The following is a 19664-nucleotide window of genomic DNA, read 5'->3' as shown; positions in this document are numbered from 1 at the left end:
GGAAAAGGTGCTTTGCGATTGGGCGGAGGGAGGGTGGGAGGGGGGGAAGAGGAGGCCGGCGGCGGGCTCCGTTTCCCGCCGGCTGGCTCGCGGCGGCCATTTTGTTTCGGTGCGGGGAGAGCGGGGGAGGCCGGGACGGCGCTAAAAAGCGGGCGGGAGGGCCTTGGCGGCAAAAGTGGACGTTGTTTTATGTTGGATTATTGATTTTTTTAAAAAAAAAAAAAATTGGGAGCGGGCGGAGGGGCGCGGGCAGAGGCGGGGAGGAGCAACGGGGGAATGCGGGATGGAAATGGCGGGGCCGCCAAAACACCGCCCCGGGCTGTTCGTTCCCTCACAGAAAGCGATTTATTTTAACAAATTCGGGGTTTTGGGGGGAATACACGCTTTGAGCAGAAAAAAAAAAAGCACCGATTCTGCCGAGTTTGACGCCAAAAGCGCCGCAGGGTTTGAAAGGGGGAGATGCCCCCTCCCAAGGGGCGGCCCTTGGGGACGCGGCGTCGGCCCCGGGAGGGGGGGTGGTGGTGTGTGACCGGTACCGGCTTCCCCGGGGCGGGGGGAGCGGCGGGAAGAGGCTCCCGGTCCGGTCCAGCCACCCCGAGGGGTCCGGGACCGGGACGTGGTACCGGGCGGGTGGCGGCGGAAGCGGCCGCAGGCGCGTTCGGCCCAAAGGCCCCGCGCGGAACCGTCCCGGCGGCCCCTGCGCGCGCGGGGGGCGGCTCGTTAGCATAACCCCGCCCACGGAGCGCCGCCTCACCGCCCAAGGGCTTCGCGACGCGGTTTGCATAAACCCCGCCCCCAGCACGCTTATTTGCATCCCAGGCCACGCCCCTCTCCCAGCCAGCCCCTCCCCGCGGGGGGCGGCGCCGGTTCTGCCGCTGCGGGGGGGGGAAAAACGGCCCGAAATCGGTTAAAAATGGGCGGGAATGGGGGAAACGGGGAGGGGGGGAACAAATAGCAGAGGCCTGGGGAAAAATGGGGAAAAAGTGAGCGAAAAGATGTGAAAGCCCCGGGGCTGGAGCGGGATTTTAAACGGGAACGCCACGGAAATCAGAAATTGGATTGAAAGAGAAAAAAATTAGATGTAGAAGGGGATTTTAAGACGATTTAAATTTTTTAAAAGATGGTTTCGTAAAGCTGAGTTTAAAGGAAGAATTTGGAAAATGGATTTAAAAGGAATTCAAGAAGCGATTTAAAAAAAGGGAGGTTTAAAGATTATTTAAAAAAAAAAAATCGTTTAAAAACAGGGTTGAGTTTCCAAAAAAAAAGTAAAAAGGGATTTAGGAAAGGTTTTTAAAAGCGGGATTTAGGAAAAGGATTTTTTAGTAAGTTTTAAAAAAGGGGAATAAAGAATAAAGGGGTTTAAAAAAAAGTTTTCAGAAAGGATTTAAGGAAAAAGGGAGATTTTTAAAAGGGAGATTGAAGGTAAAAAAGCGGTTTAAAAAGGTTTTTAAAAGGGGTTTAAGAAAAAAGGGGTTTAAAAAAGTTTAAGGGGATTTAAGAAAAGGGGTTTTAAAAAGTTTTTTAAAGGGATTTAAGAAAAAAAGGGATTTTAAAAAGTTTTTTAAAGGGATTTAAGGAAAAAAGGGGTTTTAAAAAGTTTTTTAAAGGGATTTAAGGAAAAAAGGGGTTTTAAAAAGTTTTTTAAAGGGATTTAAGAAAAAGGATTTTAAATTTTTTTAAAAGGGAGATTTAAGAAAAAAAGGGGTTTAAAAAAGCTTTTTAAAGGGATGTAAGAAAAGGGGTTTAAAAAAGTTTTTAGAAGGGATTTAAGAAAAAAAGGGATTTAAAAAAGTTTTTTAAAGGGATTTAAGAAAAAGGATTTTGAAGTTTTTTAAACGGATTTAAGAAAAAAGGGGTTTAAAAAAGTTTTTTAAAGGGATTTAAGAAAAAGGATTTTAATTTTTTTTAAAGGGGTTTAAGAGAAAAAGGTGTTTAAAAAAGTTTTAAAGGGGATTTTAAAAAAGGTTTTTAAAGGGGTTTGAGAATAAAAGGGATTTTTAAAAGTTTTTTAAAGGGGATTTAAGAAGAGAGGGTTTTTTAGATGATTTTTTAAATGATTTTTTTAAGAAAAGGGTTTCTTAAAATGATTTTTTAAAGTTTTTTTGTAACAAGCGGGATTTTTAAAAGAGAAATCATCCAAAATGAGATGAAAAAGGGGATTTAGGAAAATATTTACCAAAAAAAAAAAAAAGAGAAGAACTTAAAGAAACCGTTTAAAAAGATTGAACAAGCGCGTTTTTAAAAACAGAGAATTAAAAATTTTAAAAATTCCCAAAGAAAATGGCGATGGGATGGGGGGGGGGGGGGCGCGCGCGGCGCCTTTTCCCGCCAAATCCCCGGCCCCTGCTCTGGGGGGGGTGTGGGCGGGTCTTGGTGCCCGCCCCGCGCATGCGCGTCCCCCTGGCCCCGCCCCTCCCCTTCCCAGCGTCCCCCGCGGCCTATTTAAGAGCGCGGGCGGCGCCGTTTCGGCCATTTTGTGGGCGCCGCTGCCGGTGGTGGGTTCGTGGGGACGATCGCTGCTCCGTGAGCCGGGGGGGGGGCGCCGCGCTCTGAGCGCTCGGGGGGGGTGGTTTGGGGGCCTCGCTCACCGATTTTCCCTCACCCGCGCGGCTCCGCGTGGCCCCGCCGCCTCCTCTACCCCCCCCCACCTTCCCGCCGCCATTTTGTGGCGCTCTGAGGCGATCGGTTTCTCCCGCCAGCGGGACCCGTGTGTGTGTGCGCGTGTGTCCCCCAATTTTTTTTTTTCGGGGGGGGGGGGCCCTTTCGGTGATGAATCCGTTCACAGACCTGAACTGACCGAGGTGTGAAGCTCCCGACGGCTCTGAGGAGAGCGGCCTCATCCCGGCGGGGGCTGGGGGGGTGGGTGTGCTGCAAAAATACTAATTTTTATTCACTTCCCATATTTTAACTTTATTTTTCATTATTTTTTAGCTTTTTCGTTTTCACCATGTCTGGTCGGCTTCAGGTAAGTTGTTTTATTTTTAAATTTTCTATCCAAACTCTTTCATTTGACCCCTAAATCCGTGCTGCCGGGATGATCCCACCGAACTCTCTCTTTCCGACACCCCCCTGGAGAAAAATCCCTCAGGTTCTGAGCGGCACTAACACCCGCGGGGGAGTGTTGGGGGGGGCTGGTGGTACATTTTGGGGTGTTTTTCCTTTCTCCCCCCCCCTCACATCCCCTCGCTGTTCCGTGACGAATGACAACGACAAGCATATGGCTGAGGGACCCTGATGCCACTTTCCCGCTGAGAACTGGCGAGCGTGGGGGGGGGGAAAAACCTTTCATCACCTTCTAATAATCCTTATTTTCCCCCCCACAAATATTTTAATATTAATTTTTATTCATTTTTCTCATTTTTTCCAGCCTGCGGGGGGGAAACTCGCAACTTTTCACCCCCCCTGACTCCCTCCCGCTCGCAAACCATCAGGATTTAACCCCAAACTCGAAGCTGACGCCCCCCCCCCAAATCCTCGTGGGGGTCTTCCCACGCAGGTAAGACCCCCCCCACGCCGCTTATGTGTCCCCCCCCCGAGTCCGAAAAGATGAATTATTGGGCTGGACGACGCGAGTCTAATGGCAGCTCCGAGTTACCAAAGCCCTGATCGGACCCCCCCCCCCCAAAAAAAAAAAAATAATGACCCGTGTGGGGGGGTCCCACGTGTTTCTCACCCTCCTCACTGAGCTTTTTTTTTAAATTTTTATTTTTTTATTTTTATGTCCCCGTTTTTCTCCGCAGCCGGTGAGTTCCCGTTACCGGCCCCCCATGAGGAAACCCCCACGCGTCTGACCCCCCCCCGACCCATCACCAGAACCTGTCCAAGGTTGAACCCACTGGTGACAGCGGGGGGGGGACAAGAGGACGCCTCGTCCCGAGTGGACGGTCTGAGGGGGCCGTGGAGGGGGGGGGAGGCTGATTCTAGGGACCCCCCCTTACCCCCGAGACCCCAAATTCATCCCGAAGGGATGAATTTGGGGTCTCGGGGGTAAGTGGGGGGGTCCCCAAATTTCGCGTGTGTGTGGTTTTTTTTTTTTATTCCCCCCCCCATGTGGGCGTGATGACCCCACTCAGGAATCTCGTTCGGCTGATCGCTCCCTGCTGAACACCCCATGGCTGACCCGGGGGGGGGGGCCCGGCAGAATAATTTGGGGGACCCCCCCTTGCCCTCCCCTTTAACCTCAGGGTGTCTTTAACCCCCCCCTTTTTTTTTTTTTTAATTTTGGATCCACAGGTCACGCAGTGGGACCCCCCCAGGTATGTGATAATTTTTTTTAACCGGGGGGGGTGTGTCCTTTTTAATATAACCCCCCCCCCAATTTTAGTGATGAGATAACCTAGCTCACTTTGACCAGCGTGAAAACACCCACAAATCCCTGAAAAATTGGGGGGGGGGGGGGGGGCCGCGAGTTGGTGGGTTTGGGGGGGTCCCCCAAATATTTTCTGACACCCCCCCCTTCATAAAAAAAAAATTAAAAAATTTTATGGTGTCCCCACAGGTGAATGGAGAGGCTGGGGGTGCTGAGGTGAGTGTGGGGGGGGGTTGGGGGGTCTGGGGGGGGGTTTGGGGGTCCGGGGGGGGTTTTGGGGTGTCCCCCCCCCTTGCCGAGGATGAAGCGATATCGCCCCAGGCTGATCCCCGTGACTGATCGATCTCCTGAGGCACCTTGGGGCGGGGGGGGCGCGGAGTTTCCCGGGGGGGTTTTTTGGGGGGGCTAATTCTCACCCCACCCCATTTTTCCTTCCCCCCCCCCCCTCCCCAGTGCCGCCTCCAGCGCTGCCGAAGATTCGTTGTGGATGAGAATAAAGAAATTGTCATTTTTGGTTGAAAAAAAACCCCGAGTTTGGCCTCAATTTGTGTGTGGGGGGGGCAGGAGGGGGGTGGGAACGGGGCTGAGTCGCTCTTAAAGGTGTTTTTTTTTTGCTTTTTATTTTATTTCTAAAAACACCCTTTTTTAAATCTTTTTTTTCAATCTTCCAAACGTTTTTCCTAAAAGTTTTTTTTCTGATAGTTTTCTAAATATATTTCAGTCCCATTTCTGCAATTTAAAAGCTGATAAAATTTTTCTTTAAATTACCATTTTTAAAAAAACATTCTGATAAAATAGTTTAAAAATGACCATTTTTAGAAAAACCTGATAAAATATTTTTTGAATGACCATTAAAAAAAGCTGATAAATTTGTTTTTAAATGACCATTTTTAAATGCTGATAAAATCTTTTAAAAAATGACATATTCTGATAAAATATTTTTTAAATGACCATTTTTAGAAAAAATTCTGATAAAATATTTTTTAAATGACCATTTTTAGAAAAAATTCTGATAAAATATTTTTAAATGACCAAATTCTGATAGAATATTTTTGAAATGACCATTTTTAGAAAAAATTCTGATAAAAATATTTTTGAAATGGTCAGTTTTAGAAAAAAAGCTGATAAAATAGTTTAAAAATGACCATTTTTAGAAAAACTCAAAATTTTTTAAAAACGACCGTTTTTTTAAAAAAAATGCTGATAAAATTTTTTTAAATGACCCTTTTTAAATACTGATAAAATTTTTTAAAAATGACAAAAAAATATCCTGATAAAATATTTATAAATGACCCTTTTTAGAAAAAATTCTGATAAAATTTTAAAAATGACCATTTTTAGAAAAAGCTGATAAAATTTTTTTAATGACCGATTTTTTAAAAAATGATTTTAAATGACCATTTTTAAACATTCTGATAAAATTCTTAAGATGACAATTTTTAAAAACTGATAAAATATTTTAAAATGACCCTTTTTAGAAAAAAATCTGATAAAATATTTTTTAAATGACCATTTTTAGAAAAAAAGCTGGTAAATTATTTTTTTAATAACCATTTTTTAAAAAATGCTGATAAAATTTTTTTAAAGTCACCATTTTTAAACAAATTCTGGTAAAATTTAAGATGACAATTTTTTTAAAAATTCTGATAAATTTCAAAACCGACAAGTTAAAAAAAATTCTGATAAAAATTTTTAAAAATGTCCTTTTAAAAAAGGCTGATAAAATTTTTTTTAATGACCATTTTAAAACAAAAATGCTGATAATAAAAATGACCATTTTTTAAAAAAATCCTGATATTTTTTAAATGACCATTTTAAAAACATGATAGAATTTTTCCAAAATGAACATTTACCAAAAAATTCTGATATTTTTTTTTTAAATAACCATTTTTTAAAGTCTGCTTTTGAAACCCTCTTGAAAAAACATACTCCTTTAAAAAACCCTTTAAAATCCTGTTTAAAAAAATGAATTTTTGAAAAAAAAATTTTTTGAAATCTGCCCTTTCCAAAACTTTTAAAAATCCTCTTTTAAAACATTTTAAAATCCATTTTGAACTTTTTTTTTTTTAAAAAAAACCCCTCTAAAATCTCCAAATCCCCCTTTTTGGTTAAAATCACTTTTTAAATTTTTAAAATTTTCCCCAAATTTAACTTTTTCCTTTCAATTTCTGATTTCCGTGGCGTTCCCGTTTAAAATCCCGCTCCAGCCCCGGGGCTTTCACATCTTTTCGCTCACTTTTTCCCCATTTTTCCCCAGGCCTCTGCTATTTGTTCCCCCCCTCCCCGTTTCCCCCATTCCCGCCCATTTTTAACCGATTTCGGGCCGTTTCCCCCCCCCCCCCCCCCGCAGCGGCAGAACCGGCGCCGCCCCCCGCGGGGAGGGGCTGGCTGGAAGGGGGGCGTGGCCTGGGATGCAAATAAGCGTGCTGGGGGCGGGGTTTATGCAAACCGCGTCGCGAAGCCCTTGGGCGGTGAGGCGGCGCTCCGTGGGCGGGGTTATGCTAACGAGCCGCCCCCCGCTCGCGCAGGGGCCGCCGGGACGGTTCTATTGAGCCGCGCCGGCTTCCACCGGAAACACGTGACGCCGCCCTTCCGGCCCACCCGGAAGTGCCTGTGCCCGAGCACACAAAATGGCGGCGGGCACTCACGTGTGGGTGGGCGCCGAGACCGGCGTGTTTAAAGGTGCGGGGGGGGCGCCCATGGGTGCGGGGGGGGCACCGCTGGCGCCCCCCGTTTATTTATTTCCCCCCCCCCAGGCGTGAACCTGCGGAAGAAACGCGCCACCAACTACGCGCCGGGCGCGGGGCCGAGCCGCGGGGCCGCGGCCTGTGCCCTGTGCTGGGGGGACGCGGCCGAGAGCGAGGTGAGAGCGGCTCCGGGGGGGCGCGGGGGGGGGCGCGGGGGGGTTCCGGGGTGTCGCTGAGCTCCGTGACCCCCCCCCAGGTGCTCCTGGGCTGCCGCGATGGCGCCGTGCGGCGCTTCAGCACCGACAAGGGGAAATTCACGGAGACGCGGCTCGGCCCCGCGGGGGAGGGAGCGTTCTGCGGCCTGGCGGTGAGCGGCAGGTACGGGGGGGGGGGGCGTGGGGGGGTCCCCAAAACCCTCGGGGCCCCCCCCAAATGTGTGTCCCCCCCCCTCAGCTCCATCATCACCTGCGTGGAGTCGGGGCTCGTCCGCGTCTGGCGGGAGGGAGAGACCGAAGCGGTGAGTGGGGGGGCGGGGGGGGGGGTCTGTCCGTCCCCCCCCTCGGTGCCGGTTCTGCCCCCGGGCCCGGTCACCCCCCCCATTGCCCCCCCCCCGTTCCTGCGGCTCCTTCCCATCTTCCAGTTCCCCCCCCATTCCCAGTTCCCCCCCCATTCCCAGTTCCCCCCCCATTCCCAGTTCCCCCCCCATCCCCATGTCCCCCTTTCGCCGTTCCCAGTTTCTCCCCCTATTCCCAGTTCCAGCCCCCCTATTTCCCAGTCCCCGTTTCCAGTTGCCCTCATCATTCCCAGTGTCTCCCTCACTCCCAGTTCCCCAGTCCCCATTCCCAGTCCCCCCTCGCTCCCAGTGCCCCCCCCAGCTCCCCCCTCGCTCCCAGTGCCCCCCCCAGTTGCTCCCTCGCTCCCAGTGCCCTCCCCAGTCCCCCCCTCGCTCCCAGTCCCCCCCCCAGTTCCCCCCTCGCTCCCAGTCCCCCCCCCAGTTGCCCCCTCGCTCCCAGTGCCCTCCCCAGTCCCCCCCTCGCTCCCAGGTCCCCCCCCAGCTCCCCCCTCGCTCCTAGTCCCGCTCCCAGTCCCCCCCCAGTTGCTCCCTCGCTCCCAGTGCCCTCCCCAGTCCCCCCCTCGCTCCCAGTCCCCCCCCCCAGCTCCCCCCTCGCTCCCAGTCCCCCCCCCCAGCTCCCCCCTCGCTCCCAGTCCCCCCCCCCAGCTCCCCCCTCGCTCCCAGTCCCCCCCCCCAGCTCCCCCCTCGCTCCCAGTCCCCCCCCCCAGCTCCCCCCTCGCCCCCAGTCCCCCCCCCAGCGCCCCCCCGCTCCCGGCCCCCCCGGCGCTGACCCGCTGTCCCGCAGCCCCCCCGGCGCTGGCGGCGGGGGGTCCCTGTGCCGCATGCGCGCGGCCCCCTCCCTCCCGCAGCGCCTGGCCACGGCCGGGCGGGAGAACGCGCTCAAGCTCTGGACCTCCAGCGCCCCCGGGAGCCCATTTTCCGCGCTAAAAACGTAAGTGGGCGCCCCCCGCCCCCCCTCAGCGCCCCCCCCCCGAACCCCTAAATACCCCCTGACCCCCCCACTTTGTCACACCCCCCCCCCCCAAGGTGAGGAACGACTGGCTCGACCTCCGCGTCCCCGTCTGGGACCGGGACCTCCAGTTCCTGCCCGGCTCCCAGCAAGTCGTCACCTGCACGGCCCACGCCCAGGTGGGGGGGCCCGGGGGGGGTTTTGGGGGGACCCGGGGAGGGTTTGGGGGGCCCGGGGGGGGTCCTGGGGGTGTTGGGGCTCCTGGTGACACCCCCCCCCCCCCGGGTTGTTTCCAGGTGCGGCTTTACGACCCCGCGACCCCCCGGCGGCGCCCGGTGCTGGAGGCGACGTTTGGGGAGGCGCCGCTGACCGCCCTGGCGCTGCCCCCCGGGAACACGTCGGTGGAACTGGGCAAACTGGGAAGACTGGGAGGGGGTTTGGGGGGTTGCTGGGAAAACTGGGAGAGGTTTGGGGGGCTGCTGGGAAAACTGGGAGGGGTTTGGGGGGTTGCTGGGCAAACTGGGGGGACTGGGAGGGGTTTGGGGGGCTGCTGGACAAACTGGGAGGGGTTTGGGGGGGCTGCTGGGAAAACTGGGAGAGGTTTGGGGGGCTGCTGGGAAGACTGGGAGGGGTTTGGGGGGTTGCTGGGAAAACTGGGAGAGGTTTGGGGGGCTGCTGGGAAAACTGGGAGGACTGGGAGGGGTTTGGGGGGCTGCTGGGAAACTGGGAGGGGTTTGGGGGGTTGCTGGGCAAACTGGGGGGACTGGGAGGGATTTGGGGGGCTGCTGGACAAACTGGGAGGGGTTTGGGGGGGCTGCTGGGAAACGGGGGGGACTGGGAGGGGTTTGGGGGGCTGCTGGACAAACTGGGAGGGGTTTGGGGGGCTGCTGGGAAAACTGGGAGAGGTTTGGGGGAGCTGCTGGGAAACTGGGGGGGACTGGGAGGGGTTGGGGGGGCTGCTGGACAAACTGGGAGGACTGGGAGGGGTTTGGGGGGCTGCTGGACAAACTGGGAGGACTGGGAGGGGTTGGGGGGCTGCTGGGGGAACTGGGAGGGGTTTTGGGGGGCTGCTGGGCAAACTGGGGGGACTAGGAGGGGTTTGGGGGGCTGCTGGGAAAACTGGGAGGGGTTTGGGGGTTGCTGGGCAAACTGGGGGGACTGGGAGGGGTTTGGGGGGCTGCTGGACAAACTGGAGGACTGGGGAGGGGTTTGGGGGCTGCTGGGAAAACTGGGGGGGGACAACCGACAACACAGCACACTGGGGGTGACCCTGGGAATACTGGGAGTGATTGGAGGGGGTGTGTGTGCTACTGGGTGAACTGGTTGGGACTGGGAGAGATTTGTGGGGCTGGGGGGGCGTCCCGGGGGGGTTTGGGGGCGGGGTCTGAGGCTGACTCCGCCCCATCGCCCCCCCCCCAGCTCCGTGGTGGTCGGCAGCGCCCGGGGGGATTTGGGCGTCATCGACCTGCGCCAGGGTGAGGCCCCCCCCTTCCCCCTCCACACCCCCCCACTGGGTTTTTTTGGGGTGTCCCCCCCCTCACACCCCCCCCTCTCCCCAGGGCGGCTCCTGCGGTGCCTGCGGGGGGGGGATGGGCAGCGTGGGGGGCTCCAGTGTCACCCCACCCGCCCCCTCCTCGTGTCCTGCGGCCTCGACCGCTTCCTGCGCCTGCACCACCTGCAGCACGGCCCCCCCGGCACAAGGTGACACCGACCCCCCAAACCCCAGAGACCCCCCCCAACCCCGCAGAGACCCCCCCAAACCCCGCAGAGACCCCCCCAAACCCCGCAGAGACCCCCCAAACCCCGCAGAGACCCCCCCCAAACCCCGCAGAGACCCCCCCAAACCCCGCAGAGACCCACCCCAAACCCAGAGACCCCCCCAAACCCCAGAGACCCCCCCAAACCCCGCAGAGACCCCCCAAACCCCGCAGAGACCCCCCCAAACCCCGCAGAGACCCCCCCAAACCCCAGAGACCCCCCCAAACCCCGCAGAGACCCCCCCAAACCCCGCAGAGACCCCCCCAAACCCCGCAGAGACCCCCCCAAACCCCACAGAGACCCCCCCCAAACCCCACAGAGACCCCCCCAAACCACAGAGACCCCCCCCAAGTCACTCTAGACCCCCCACCACCACCACCCAGACACCCCCCAAATCTCCCCCTGGACCCCCCCCCCCCCCCAAACCCCCCCCCACTCCCCCAGAGACCCCCCCAAATCCCCCAACCTCCCCCTCACACCCCTCAGAGCCCCCCCAGAGCCCCAACGCCCCCCAAGAACCTCCCACAGCCCCCCCCAAACCCCAGACACCCTCTTAACCCCCCCCAAGAACCCCCAAAACTCCCCAGAGCCCCCCAAACTCCTCAGACACCCCAAGCCCCCCTGAGCACCCCTAAACCATGAGGACCTCCCCCCCCCAGACCCCCCTCAAACCCTTAACACCGCCCAAACCCCCCGAACCCCTTAAGCGCTCCCAAGGACCCCCCCGAATCCCTTCAGACACCCCCAAACTCCTCACCGTCCCCTTACGGCCCCCCCAAACCCCCTCCCCAATTCCTTAAAACCCCCCAAGGCTCTTAAGACCCCCCCCCAAACCCCTCCGTATCTCCTTAACCCCCCCAAACCCATTAAGGCACCCCCAAGGCCCCCCCGAATTTTTTTTAGACTCCTCCTAACTCTATTAAGCTCCCACTAAGCCCCCCCAAAGCCCTTAAGATCTAAGATCCCTCTGGCCCCCTTAAGCCCCTCCTAAGCCCTTAAGATCCCCCTTAAGACCCCCCAGCCCTTAAGATCCTCCTTAAGCTCCTCCTAACCCCCACAACGCTCTTAAGATCCCCCTGAAGCCCCTCCTAAGCTCTTAAGATCCTCCTTAAGCCCCTCCTAAGACCCTCCAAAGCCCTTAAGACCCTCCTTAAGCTCCTCCTAATACCCCCCCAAAGCCCTTATGATCCCCTGGCCCCCTTAAGCCCCTCCTAAGCCCTTAAGATCCTCTTAAGACCCCCCCCAGCCCTTAAGATCGCCCTTAAGCCCCCCCAGACCCCCCCAAAGCCCTTAAGATCCCCCTGACCCCCTTCAGCCCCTCCTAAGCCCTTAAGATCCCCCTTAAGACCCCCCAGCCCTTAAGATCCTCCTTAAGCTCCTCCTAAGACCCCCCAAGCCCTTATGATCCCCCTGACCCCCTTCAGCCCCTCCTAAGCCCTTAAGATCCCCCTTAAGACCCCCCCCAGCCCTTAAGATCCTCCTTAAGCTCCTCCTAAGACCCCCCCAAGCCCTTATGATCCCCCTGACCCCCTTCAGCCCCTCCTAAGCCCCCCAAAAGCCCTTAAGATCCCCCTGAACCCCTTAAGTCCCCCCAGACCCCCCCAACAGCCCTTAAGATCCCCCTGAACCCCTTCAGCCCCTCCTAAGCCCTTAAGATCCCCCTTAAGCCCCTCTTAAGACCCCCCCAGCTCCCTTAAGACCCCCCCCAAAGACCTTAACACCTGCCCAAACCCTTAAGACCCCCCCAAACACCATTAAGGCCCCCCCAAACTGACACCCCCCCCCCCCCTCCCTCCAGGTTTACCTCAAGTCCCGCCTAACCTGTCTCCTGCTGAGCACCCAGAGCGACTGGGAGGTGAGGCCCCGCCCACTTTTTTTCGGGGGGGGGTGAGGAATAAAGGGGTGCCCCCCCCCCCGCCATTACCACCCTTTTGCCTCCCCCCCCTCCCCAGGCCGAGGAGTCGCCGCCCCCCCCCGCCGAGGTGAAGGAGGAGGAGGAGGGGGGGGACGAGCTGTGGGACGCGCTGGAGACCATCCCCCAGCCCCCAAAACGGGGCAAAAAACGGAAGATTTCGGGACTCGGAGGGGGCGACACCCCGAAAAAACCCCCCTGCACCCCCAAGACTCTGGGGAGGGGTTTGGGCGGGGCTAAGCCCAGAGGAGGGGAGTGACAAAGCCACACCCCCCCCCCCTTATTTATACGGTGTAAAAACGGCGATTTTCATACTGTTGAGCAGAAATGTTGGTTTTTGAGAGAAAAACGGCCTGGGTGGGAGCGAGGTCACGACAGCCCCACCCTTGACCCCTGACCCTTGACCTAACCCCTCCCTTGACCTTTAAACCCGACCCTTGAGCCTTAATTCGGCCCCTAAACCAGCCCTTAGCCCCCGGGGGCCTGGCCCCTCCCCTAGCTGCCAATCACCGCCCCTCGGCTATTTCCGGCAGCGCTCGGGCACTGTCGCCTTTTCCCCGAGTCCCTCCGCCCCGCCCTTCACTCGCTCTCCACCAATCCCCGCCCTCGCCGCCACTCGGCCCTTTCCGTCGCTGCTCGGCTCGCCCCGCCCCTCGGCTACTTCCGCAGCGCTCGGGCACTCCCGCCTTTTCCCCGAGTCCCTCCGCCCCGCCCCTCGCCCGCTCTCCACCAATCCGCGCCCTCGCCGCCACTCGGCTCTTTACGCCACCGCTCGGCTATTTCCGCCCCCCCGCCCTACAGAACCGCCCTCAGGCAGCGCTGGGCTCCCCGCCTCTAATCCCTGACCCCAAAACCCCCCTAATTAACCCCAAAACCCGCTAATTAACCCCCAATCCCCCCTAATTAACGCTAATTACCCCCTTTTCTCCCCCCAGCGCTCATTAACAGCCCCACCAGCCCCTCAGGGACCCGCCTCAAGGGCCCGTTTCCCCCCAAACCCCTTCAAATCCCTCCCTGAACCCCCCTCAACCAAAAAACGCTAAAAATTATCAACCGAAAGCCCCAAAAGCAGGGAAATGGCCCCAATTTCGGTGCCGTTTACTGAGGCCGAGGGCTCAGGAGTTGGCGTAGGGCTCAGGAGTTGGCGTTGGGGCCTTTTTTCTTGCCGAAGCCGGGGACGACGTTGACGAAGCGGCGGTTGTACTGCATGCGCCGCTTGGCCCGCCCCGTCTTCTTCTTTTTCTTCTCCTGCTTGGCCACCTGAAAAAAAAATTAATTATAAAAAAAAAAAAGGGGGTCGGGGGGGGTCCCCAAAACCCTGAGAGTCACCCCAAAGCTGTGAGGAGCCCCTTAAATCGGGGGGAAAACGGTTAAATCCTCACCTTGGGGGTTTGGCCCCTCACTTTGCCGGCGCGGGCGAGGGAACCGTGGACTTTCCCTGGAAGAGGGAAATTTTAGAGGGGGGGGGGGGGGCTTGCGTAAGTTTGGCTCGTTAAGGTAACGAGGCACATGTTAATTAGTGCCCCCCCCATCAAAACGTACCCCCCAGGAGGCGGGTGGAGAGCTCCAGGGTGGTGAATTCGGGGAGGGGGCTGCACCCCAACACGGCGTCATCGTCCAGGGGGGTCCCGGCCAACAGCAGCACTTGGTCCTGGGGGGGGACACCCGCCAGCGCCGCCACCCGCGCCTGGAGGGGGGGAAATGGGGTGAGGGGGGGTCAGGGAACCCCCAAAATAGGGTGATTGGGGAGGGGGGGGGGTCGTACCCCGGCTTGGGGCTCACCTTGAGTTGGGCGACGGTCTCGGCGCCGGAGACCTCGAGGGTGAGGAGGGACTGGGCGCGGATGAAGAGCTGCATGGTGGGCTGGGGGGGGCACGGGGGGGTTAAAGGGGTCCCCGCTTGTAGGGGAAAAAAGGGGGGGCACTGCTTTTAGAAAAAAAAAAAGGGGGTGCAGGTTTTAGAACAAAAAAAGGGGGGACCCCCAGAAAAAAAAGGAGGGGAGGGTTGTTACTGCTGCCCCCCAGCTTGTGAAGCGGCCCAGGGTGGAACATGTGGGGCTCCAGCCCCCCCCCAACTGTTTTGGGGGGGTGTTGGGGGGCCAGGGGGTGTTTGGGCAGGCACCCCCCCCTCCCCCCCCCCCGCCAAACTCCCTCTTGCCCCCCTCTAACCTTCAGCCTCAGGGTTTCCCCCCCCCGACAAGGCCTTGGGGACCCCCCTATAACCCCACACCCCCCCCCGAGGCTCCCCCAAGGCCTCAGGGACCCCCCCTGCTCCCCTAAAACCCTCAAGCCCCCCAACCCCTCCACCCCCTCCATACCCCCCCCCCCAAAAGCCTCCCAGTGCGTCTCCCCCCACCTAAAGTCCCCTCAAAGCCCCCCGCAAACCCTCAGGGGCCCCCCCTCAAACCCTCCACACACCCCCAAATCCCCTCAGGGCCTCCCCAAGCCCCCCAGTAACACTCCAGGGCCCCCCCAAACCCCCAATAACCCTCTGTACCCCCCCAATCCCTCAGGGCCCCCCAATATCCCTCCAGAATCCTCCAAAGCCCTCAGGGCCCCCAATAACCCTCCCGTACCCCCCCAGTCCCCTCAGGGCCCCCCAATATCCCTCTAGAATCCCCCAAACCTCCTCAGGGCCCCCCAATATCCCTCCAGAATCCTCCAAACCCCCTCAGGGCCCCCAATAACCCTCCGTACCCCCCAGTCCCCTCAGGGCCCCCCAATATCTCTCCAGAATCCCCCAAACCCCCTCAGGGCCCCCAATAGCCCTCCATACCCCCCTCAGATCCCTCAGGGGCCCCCCCATCCCCTCAGGGCCCCCCAATATCCCTCCAAATTCCCTCAGGCCCCCCACACCCCCCCAGGCCTCGCATATCGCCTCAGGGCCCCCCACAAACCCCCTCAGATCCCCCCCAAACCTCCCAATAACCCCCAGATCCCCCCTATCCCCTCAGGGCACCCCAAAACCCCGCCAATCCCCTCAGGCCCCCCCCCCGGCCCGCGCCTCCACCTCAGCGTCTCCTCAGCGATCGGCAGCGCGCCGCGGAGAGAGCGACTCTGCGCATGCGCCGGGCCGTGGAGGCGCGCTGACGTCACGCGTACGTGCGGTGCGTGCGTGTTGATGCCGCCGCTAGGGAGTTACCAAGATGGCGGCGAGTGCTGGCAGCCGGGAGGGGTGGGCGGAGCCGGAGGGGTCGCCGTGGCAACGTCAGGACGGGGCGTGGCTATAAAGGGCCAATGAGCGCGGTCTGCCTTAGATTGACGGCGGGGGCGCGGTATGAAAAGATCGGTAGGCGGGGCCTGTGGTACTAAAGTGACGGTGTGGGGCGTGACTCTAACAGTGGGCGTAGCCTGCGTTAGAGTGACAGAGGGGGCGTGGCTATAAAGGGCGACGGGGCGGGGCCTGCGCTATTAAAGTGACGGCGGGGCGGAGCGGTTATACATGGCCTGTGGGCGTGGTCTGCCTTAGAGTGACGGCGTGGCGTGGCTATAAGGGCCAATAGGCGGTGCCTGCGTTGGAGCGACGGGGAGGAGTGGGCGGGGAGAAGCGCGTCTTTGCGTCACTTCCGTGCGCTCAATTCCCCCCCCCCCCGTCGCCGTGGCAACGAGATGGCGGCGTCTGAGCAGAGGTGGGGGGGAGGGGGAGATCTGGGGCGGTTTTGGGGGGCTGGGGGGCGGTTTGGGGGGGGTCAGGGGGGGTCCCCGGATTCTTGGGGGTCCCCTCAAGACGTCTGGGCCCCCCCCCGGGCCCCCCCCGCAGCGCTTCGCTCTGGCTGGAGGCCCACGACGACCCCTTGGCCGGGCTGCGCTCCTTCCCCGCCTGCATGGGTGAGCGGGGGGGGGGACACACGTTTTCGGGGTGCTCTGAGGGGGGGGGGGGGTGTCCCATGGGTGGGGGGGGGTCCCGTGGGGGGGCTCCCGCATGCTTGGGTCGCCCCTGAACAGCCCCCCCCCACTTCAAATTTCTCCCAGCGCTGGCGGATCTGCATGGAGATGGGGACCATAAGGTGAATGGGGGGGGCACTGGGTGCTGGGGGGGGCACTGGGTGCTTTGGGGGGGTCAGTGGGTGCTGGGGGGTCAGTGGGTGCTGTGGGGGCACTGGGTGCTCTGGGGGGGGTCACTGGGTGCTCGGGGGGGGGTCACTGGGTGCTGGGGGGGGCACTGGGTGCTCTGGGGGGTCACTGGGTGCTGTGGGGGGGGTCACTGGGTGCTGTGGGGGGGGTCACTGGGTGCTCGGGGGGGTCACTGGTTGGTCTGGGGATCAGTGGGTGCTGGGGGGGGTCAGTGGGTGCTGGGGGGGGGTCAGTGGGTGCTCGGGGGGTCACTGGTTGGTCTGGGGGGTCACTGGGTGCTGGGGGGGGTCACTGGATGCTCGGGGGGGTCAGTGGGTGCTGGGGGGGGTCCCCCATTACTCCCCCCCTTTCCCTCCCCAGCTGGTGGTGGGGGTCCCCCAAGACCCGGGGGGCCCCGTCTCGCCGTGGTCCGGGGGCCGGAGCCGTCACGACCTTGAACTTACCCGAAGCCCCCGCGGGGGTGGGAGCGTTTGGCCCCTCCCCTTTTTGGAGGGGGGGGGCCGGGGGGGGGCAGCAGCAGCAGCAGCAATTTAGGGGGGCCCGGGGGGGCCCCCGCTTTAGTGGTGGCCGCCGGCCCCGCCCTCTACGTCTATAGAAACCTTCGCCCTTTCTATAAATTCACGTTGCCCCCCCAAAGCCCCCCCCCCTCGAACGGGACCTCTGGCTCCAAGCTGCTCAGGTGAGAAATATCGGGGTGCCCCCCCCCCCAAAAAAAAAAAAAAAGGGGTCCCTCAGCACCTTTGGGTGTTGCTGGGGTCACCCTGATTCCACACCCCCCCCCTTTGAATTTATTTTTTGGGGGGGTCACTTATAGGATCAGATCGACCCCCTGATGCTGAAGGAGATGCTGGAGGATTTGAGGTGAGGGGGGGGCACCCCAAAAAATTGGGGGGGGGGCACCCTGGGTTTCCTGGGGAGGGACACCCCAAAATTTTGGAGCTATGGGGGGGCACCCCGAAAATTTGGGGCTATGGGGGGGCACCCCAAATATTTGGGGCTGGGGGGGGGCACCTTGGGTCTCCTGGGGGTGACACCCCAAAATTTTGGAGCTATGGGGGGGGCACCCCGAAAATTTGGGGGGCTGGGGGGGCACCTTGGGTCTCCTGGGGAGGGACACCCCAAATTTTGGAGCTATGGGGGGGCACCCCGAAAATTTGGGGCTATGGGGGGGGCACCCCAAATATTTGGGGCTGGGGGGGGCACCTTGGGTCTCCTGGGGTGACACCCCAAAATTTTGGAGCTATGGGGGGGGCACCCCGAAAATTTGGGGGGCTGGGGGGGCACCTTGGGTCTCCTGGGGAGGGACACCCCCAAATTTTGGAGCTATTGGGGGGGGCACCCCGAAAATTTGGGGCTATGGGGGGGGCACCCTGAAAATTTGGGGCTGGGGGGGGTACCTTGGGTCTCCTGGGGATGACACCCCAAATTTTTGGGGCTATGGGGGGGCACCCCGAAAATTTGGGGCTATGGGGGGGCACCCTGAAAATTTGGGGCTGGGGGGGGTACCTTGGGTCTCCTGGGGGTGACACCCCAAATTTTTGGGGCTATGGGGGGGGCACCCCAAAAATTTGGGAGGCTGGGGGGGCACCCTGGGTCTCCTGGGGGTGACTCCCCAAATTTGGGGGGCTCTGGGGGGGCACCCCAAAAATTTGGGTCCCTCCTGACCAGACTGGGGGGGGGGCGCGCAGGGACAAGGGTGACATGCGGCTGACGGCGAGGTCATTGCGGTGAGTTTGGGTGCTGGGGGCACCCATGGGTGCTGGGGGGGGTCACTGGGTGCTGGGGGGGTCACTGGGCGCTATGGGGTGAGTTGGGTGCTGGGGGGGGTCACTGGGTGCTATGGGGGGCACCCATGGGGGTGCTGGGGGGGGGGGCGCTTTGGGGCCCCTGTGACATTTGGGGAACCCATGGGTGCTGGGGGGGGGGTGTGGGTGTCTATCGGCCTCGGGCTGACCCTGTGGGTGCCGGAGGGTGCCGTAGGTGCCGGGGGGGGTCAGGGTGCTGGTGGGTGCTATGGGTGCCCCCCCGCAGGCTGCTGGCGCTGCCCCCCCCCGACCTGGGCCCCTTCGTGGCGCTGCACAAGGGCGGCGCTGCACCGGCAGGTGGTGTGACCCCCCCCCTGCCCCGTGACCCCCCCCCTTGACCCATGTGATCCCCCTGACCCCGGGTGACCCCCCCTGGGCCCCCCCCCAGACGGTGGTGACGTGTCTGGGGGCGCTGCCGCGGGGGGGCCCCGAGGGGACCCCGGATTGTCCCGTCCTGGGGACCGAGGACGGCGACGTCCTGGTGCTCGACCCCGAGGCCTTCACGGTGCTCTGCAAGGTGGGGACCCCCCCCAAAATACCCCCCCCCAAAATACCCCCCCGGGACACCCCCAAACCCTCCGGGACCCCCTCGATACCCCCAAACCCCTTGGGACCCCCCGGACACCCCGACACCCCCAAAACCCATGGACCCCCCCCCGGGACCCATCCAACTCTTGAGACACCCCAAACCCCCGGCACCCCCCAAAATCCCTCGGGCCCCCCCAAAGCCCCCCGGCCCCCCCCCCCAACCCTAGAATCCCCCCAAAACTTTGGAACCCCCCCGGGCCCCCCCCCAAACCCCCTGGGACCCCCCCCCCCAAATCCTGGACCCCCCAAAACTCCCACAATGCCCCTGTGACAGTCTCACCCCCCCCACTTTCCCCCCCAGTCCCTCTGAGCCCCCCGGGTGCCCCCCCACCCTCTGGGTGCCCCCCCCAGGGCTTGCGGCAGTTGGGTGCCCCCCCCGACCCCCCCCAAGAGGTGGGTGCCCCCCCCAACCCTTGGGCCCCCCCAATCCCCCCCCCCCCCCAATTCCCCCAGGAGCACCCACTCCCCCCCCCCCCCAGTCCCTCTGGGCCCCCCGGGTGCCCCCCCCCGCCCTCTGGGTGCCCCCCCAGGGCGTGGGGGGGTTGGGTGCCCCCCCTGACCCCCCCCCCAGGGGTGGGTGCCGTCCCCCCCCGCTTTCCGTGGCGCCCCGAGGCCCCGGGGACGGGCGGTGCCGCCTGGCGCTGGCGGGACGCGACGGGACCATCTTCGGGCTGAGCCGGTGCGGGGGGGGGCCGGGGGGGGGCTGAGGGTGCTGGGGGGGGGCTGTGGGTGCTGGGGGGGGGTGTTGGGCTGGGCTTTGGGTGCTGGGGGGGTTTGGGGGGGGAGGCTGGGGGTGCTGGGGGGGTGTTAGGGGTTTTGGGGGGGGCTGTAGGGGGTGCTGGGGGGGCTCTGGGTGCTGGGGGGTTTTGGGGGGGGCTTTGGGTGCTTGGGGGGGGCTGAGGGGATATTTGGGTGCTGGGGGGGGGGGCTGTAGGGGATGTTGGGGGGGGCCATGGGTGCTGGGGGGGGGAGTTGGGGTGCCAGGAGGGTACACGGGGGGGGGGGGGGC

General features: G+C 59.9%; 2 protein-coding genes, 1 long non-coding RNA gene and 3 other non-coding genes across 8 annotated transcripts; 5 read left to right on the top strand and 1 right to left on the bottom strand.

The window, feature by feature from the left end:
• The first annotated feature begins 2470 nt into the window (after nucleotides 1–2470).
• Nucleotides 2471–4854, top strand: LOC141972381 (uncharacterized). Of its 2 annotated transcripts, none has more exons than XR_012635369.1 (6): nucleotides 2471–2495; nucleotides 2932–2965; nucleotides 3368–3496; nucleotides 4234–4256; nucleotides 4499–4525; nucleotides 4763–4854. It is a non-coding gene; the product is annotated as an uncharacterized LOC141972381 (long non-coding RNA). The 2 variants fall into 2 exon arrangements; XR_012635370.1 differs by having other exon boundaries at nucleotides 2480–2523.
• On the top strand, nucleotides 3027–3100 carry LOC141972417 (small nucleolar RNA SNORD26). Its single transcript, XR_012635387.1, has one exon. It is a non-coding gene; the product is annotated as a small nucleolar RNA SNORD26 (small nucleolar RNA).
• Nucleotides 3763–3895, top strand: LOC141972419 (small nucleolar RNA SNORD22). The gene has a single exon (XR_012635389.1). It is a non-coding gene; the product is annotated as a small nucleolar RNA SNORD22 (small nucleolar RNA).
• Nucleotides 4601–4666, top strand: LOC141972418 (small nucleolar RNA SNORD31). Its single transcript, XR_012635388.1, has one exon. It is a non-coding gene; the product is annotated as a small nucleolar RNA SNORD31 (small nucleolar RNA).
• A 2047-nt stretch (nucleotides 4855–6901) lies between the features above and the next one.
• Nucleotides 6902–12503, top strand: WDR74 (WD repeat domain 74). Its single transcript, XM_074930208.1, is given in 14 exon segments — nucleotides 6902–6991; nucleotides 7066–7172; nucleotides 7253–7374; nucleotides 7450–7513; nucleotides 7750–7802; nucleotides 8355–8458; nucleotides 8461–8501; nucleotides 8597–8698; nucleotides 8816–8916; nucleotides 9939–9994; nucleotides 10079–10198; nucleotides 10201–10220; nucleotides 12076–12132; nucleotides 12230–12503. Coding segments are annotated over 14 exon segments (1218 nt in total). The 5' UTR covers nucleotides 6902–6939; the 3' UTR covers nucleotides 12449–12503.
• Nucleotides 12504–13313: 810 nt separating this feature from the next.
• On the bottom strand, nucleotides 13314–15271 carry FAU (FAU ubiquitin like and ribosomal protein S30 fusion). Of its 2 annotated transcripts, none has more exons than XM_074930249.1 (5): nucleotides 15199–15271; nucleotides 13972–14052; nucleotides 13732–13876; nucleotides 13572–13627; nucleotides 13314–13449 (listed from the first exon to the last, which is right to left on the bottom strand). In XM_074930249.1, the coding sequence occupies exons 2-5, from the start codon at nucleotides 14044–14046 to the stop codon at nucleotides 13324–13326; spliced, it is 402 nt and encodes a 133-aa protein (XP_074786350.1). In that variant the 5' UTR covers nucleotides 14047–14052; nucleotides 15199–15271; the 3' UTR covers nucleotides 13314–13323. The 2 variants fall into 2 exon arrangements, with proteins under 2 accessions (XP_074786350.1, XP_074786351.1); XM_074930250.1 differs by having other exon boundaries at nucleotides 13972–14087; nucleotides 15199–15218.
• Nucleotides 15272–19664: the final 4393 nt, after the last annotated feature.

Source organism: Athene noctua, chromosome 32, assembly GCF_965140245.1.
Source record: "Athene noctua chromosome 32, bAthNoc1.hap1.1, whole genome shotgun sequence".
NCBI classification, from domain to species: domain Eukaryota; kingdom Metazoa; phylum Chordata; class Aves; order Strigiformes; family Strigidae; genus Athene; species Athene noctua.
This window is presented reverse-complemented; position numbering and strand designations above follow the sequence as displayed.

Coding starts and splice junctions, on each gene's coding strand:
- FAU (XM_074930249.1), bottom strand. CDS start 14,046: ATGCAGCTCTTCATCCGCGCCCAGTCCCTCCTCACCCTCGAGGTCTCC. Junction 13,877..13,971: donor AGACCGTCGCCCAACTCAAG/GTGAGCCCCAAG, acceptor CCCCCCCTCCAG/GCGCGGGTGGCGGCGCTGGC. Junction 13,450..13,571: donor TGAGGGGCCAAACCCCCAAG/GTGAGGATTTAA, acceptor TTTTTTTTTCAG/GTGGCCAAGCAGGAGAAGAA.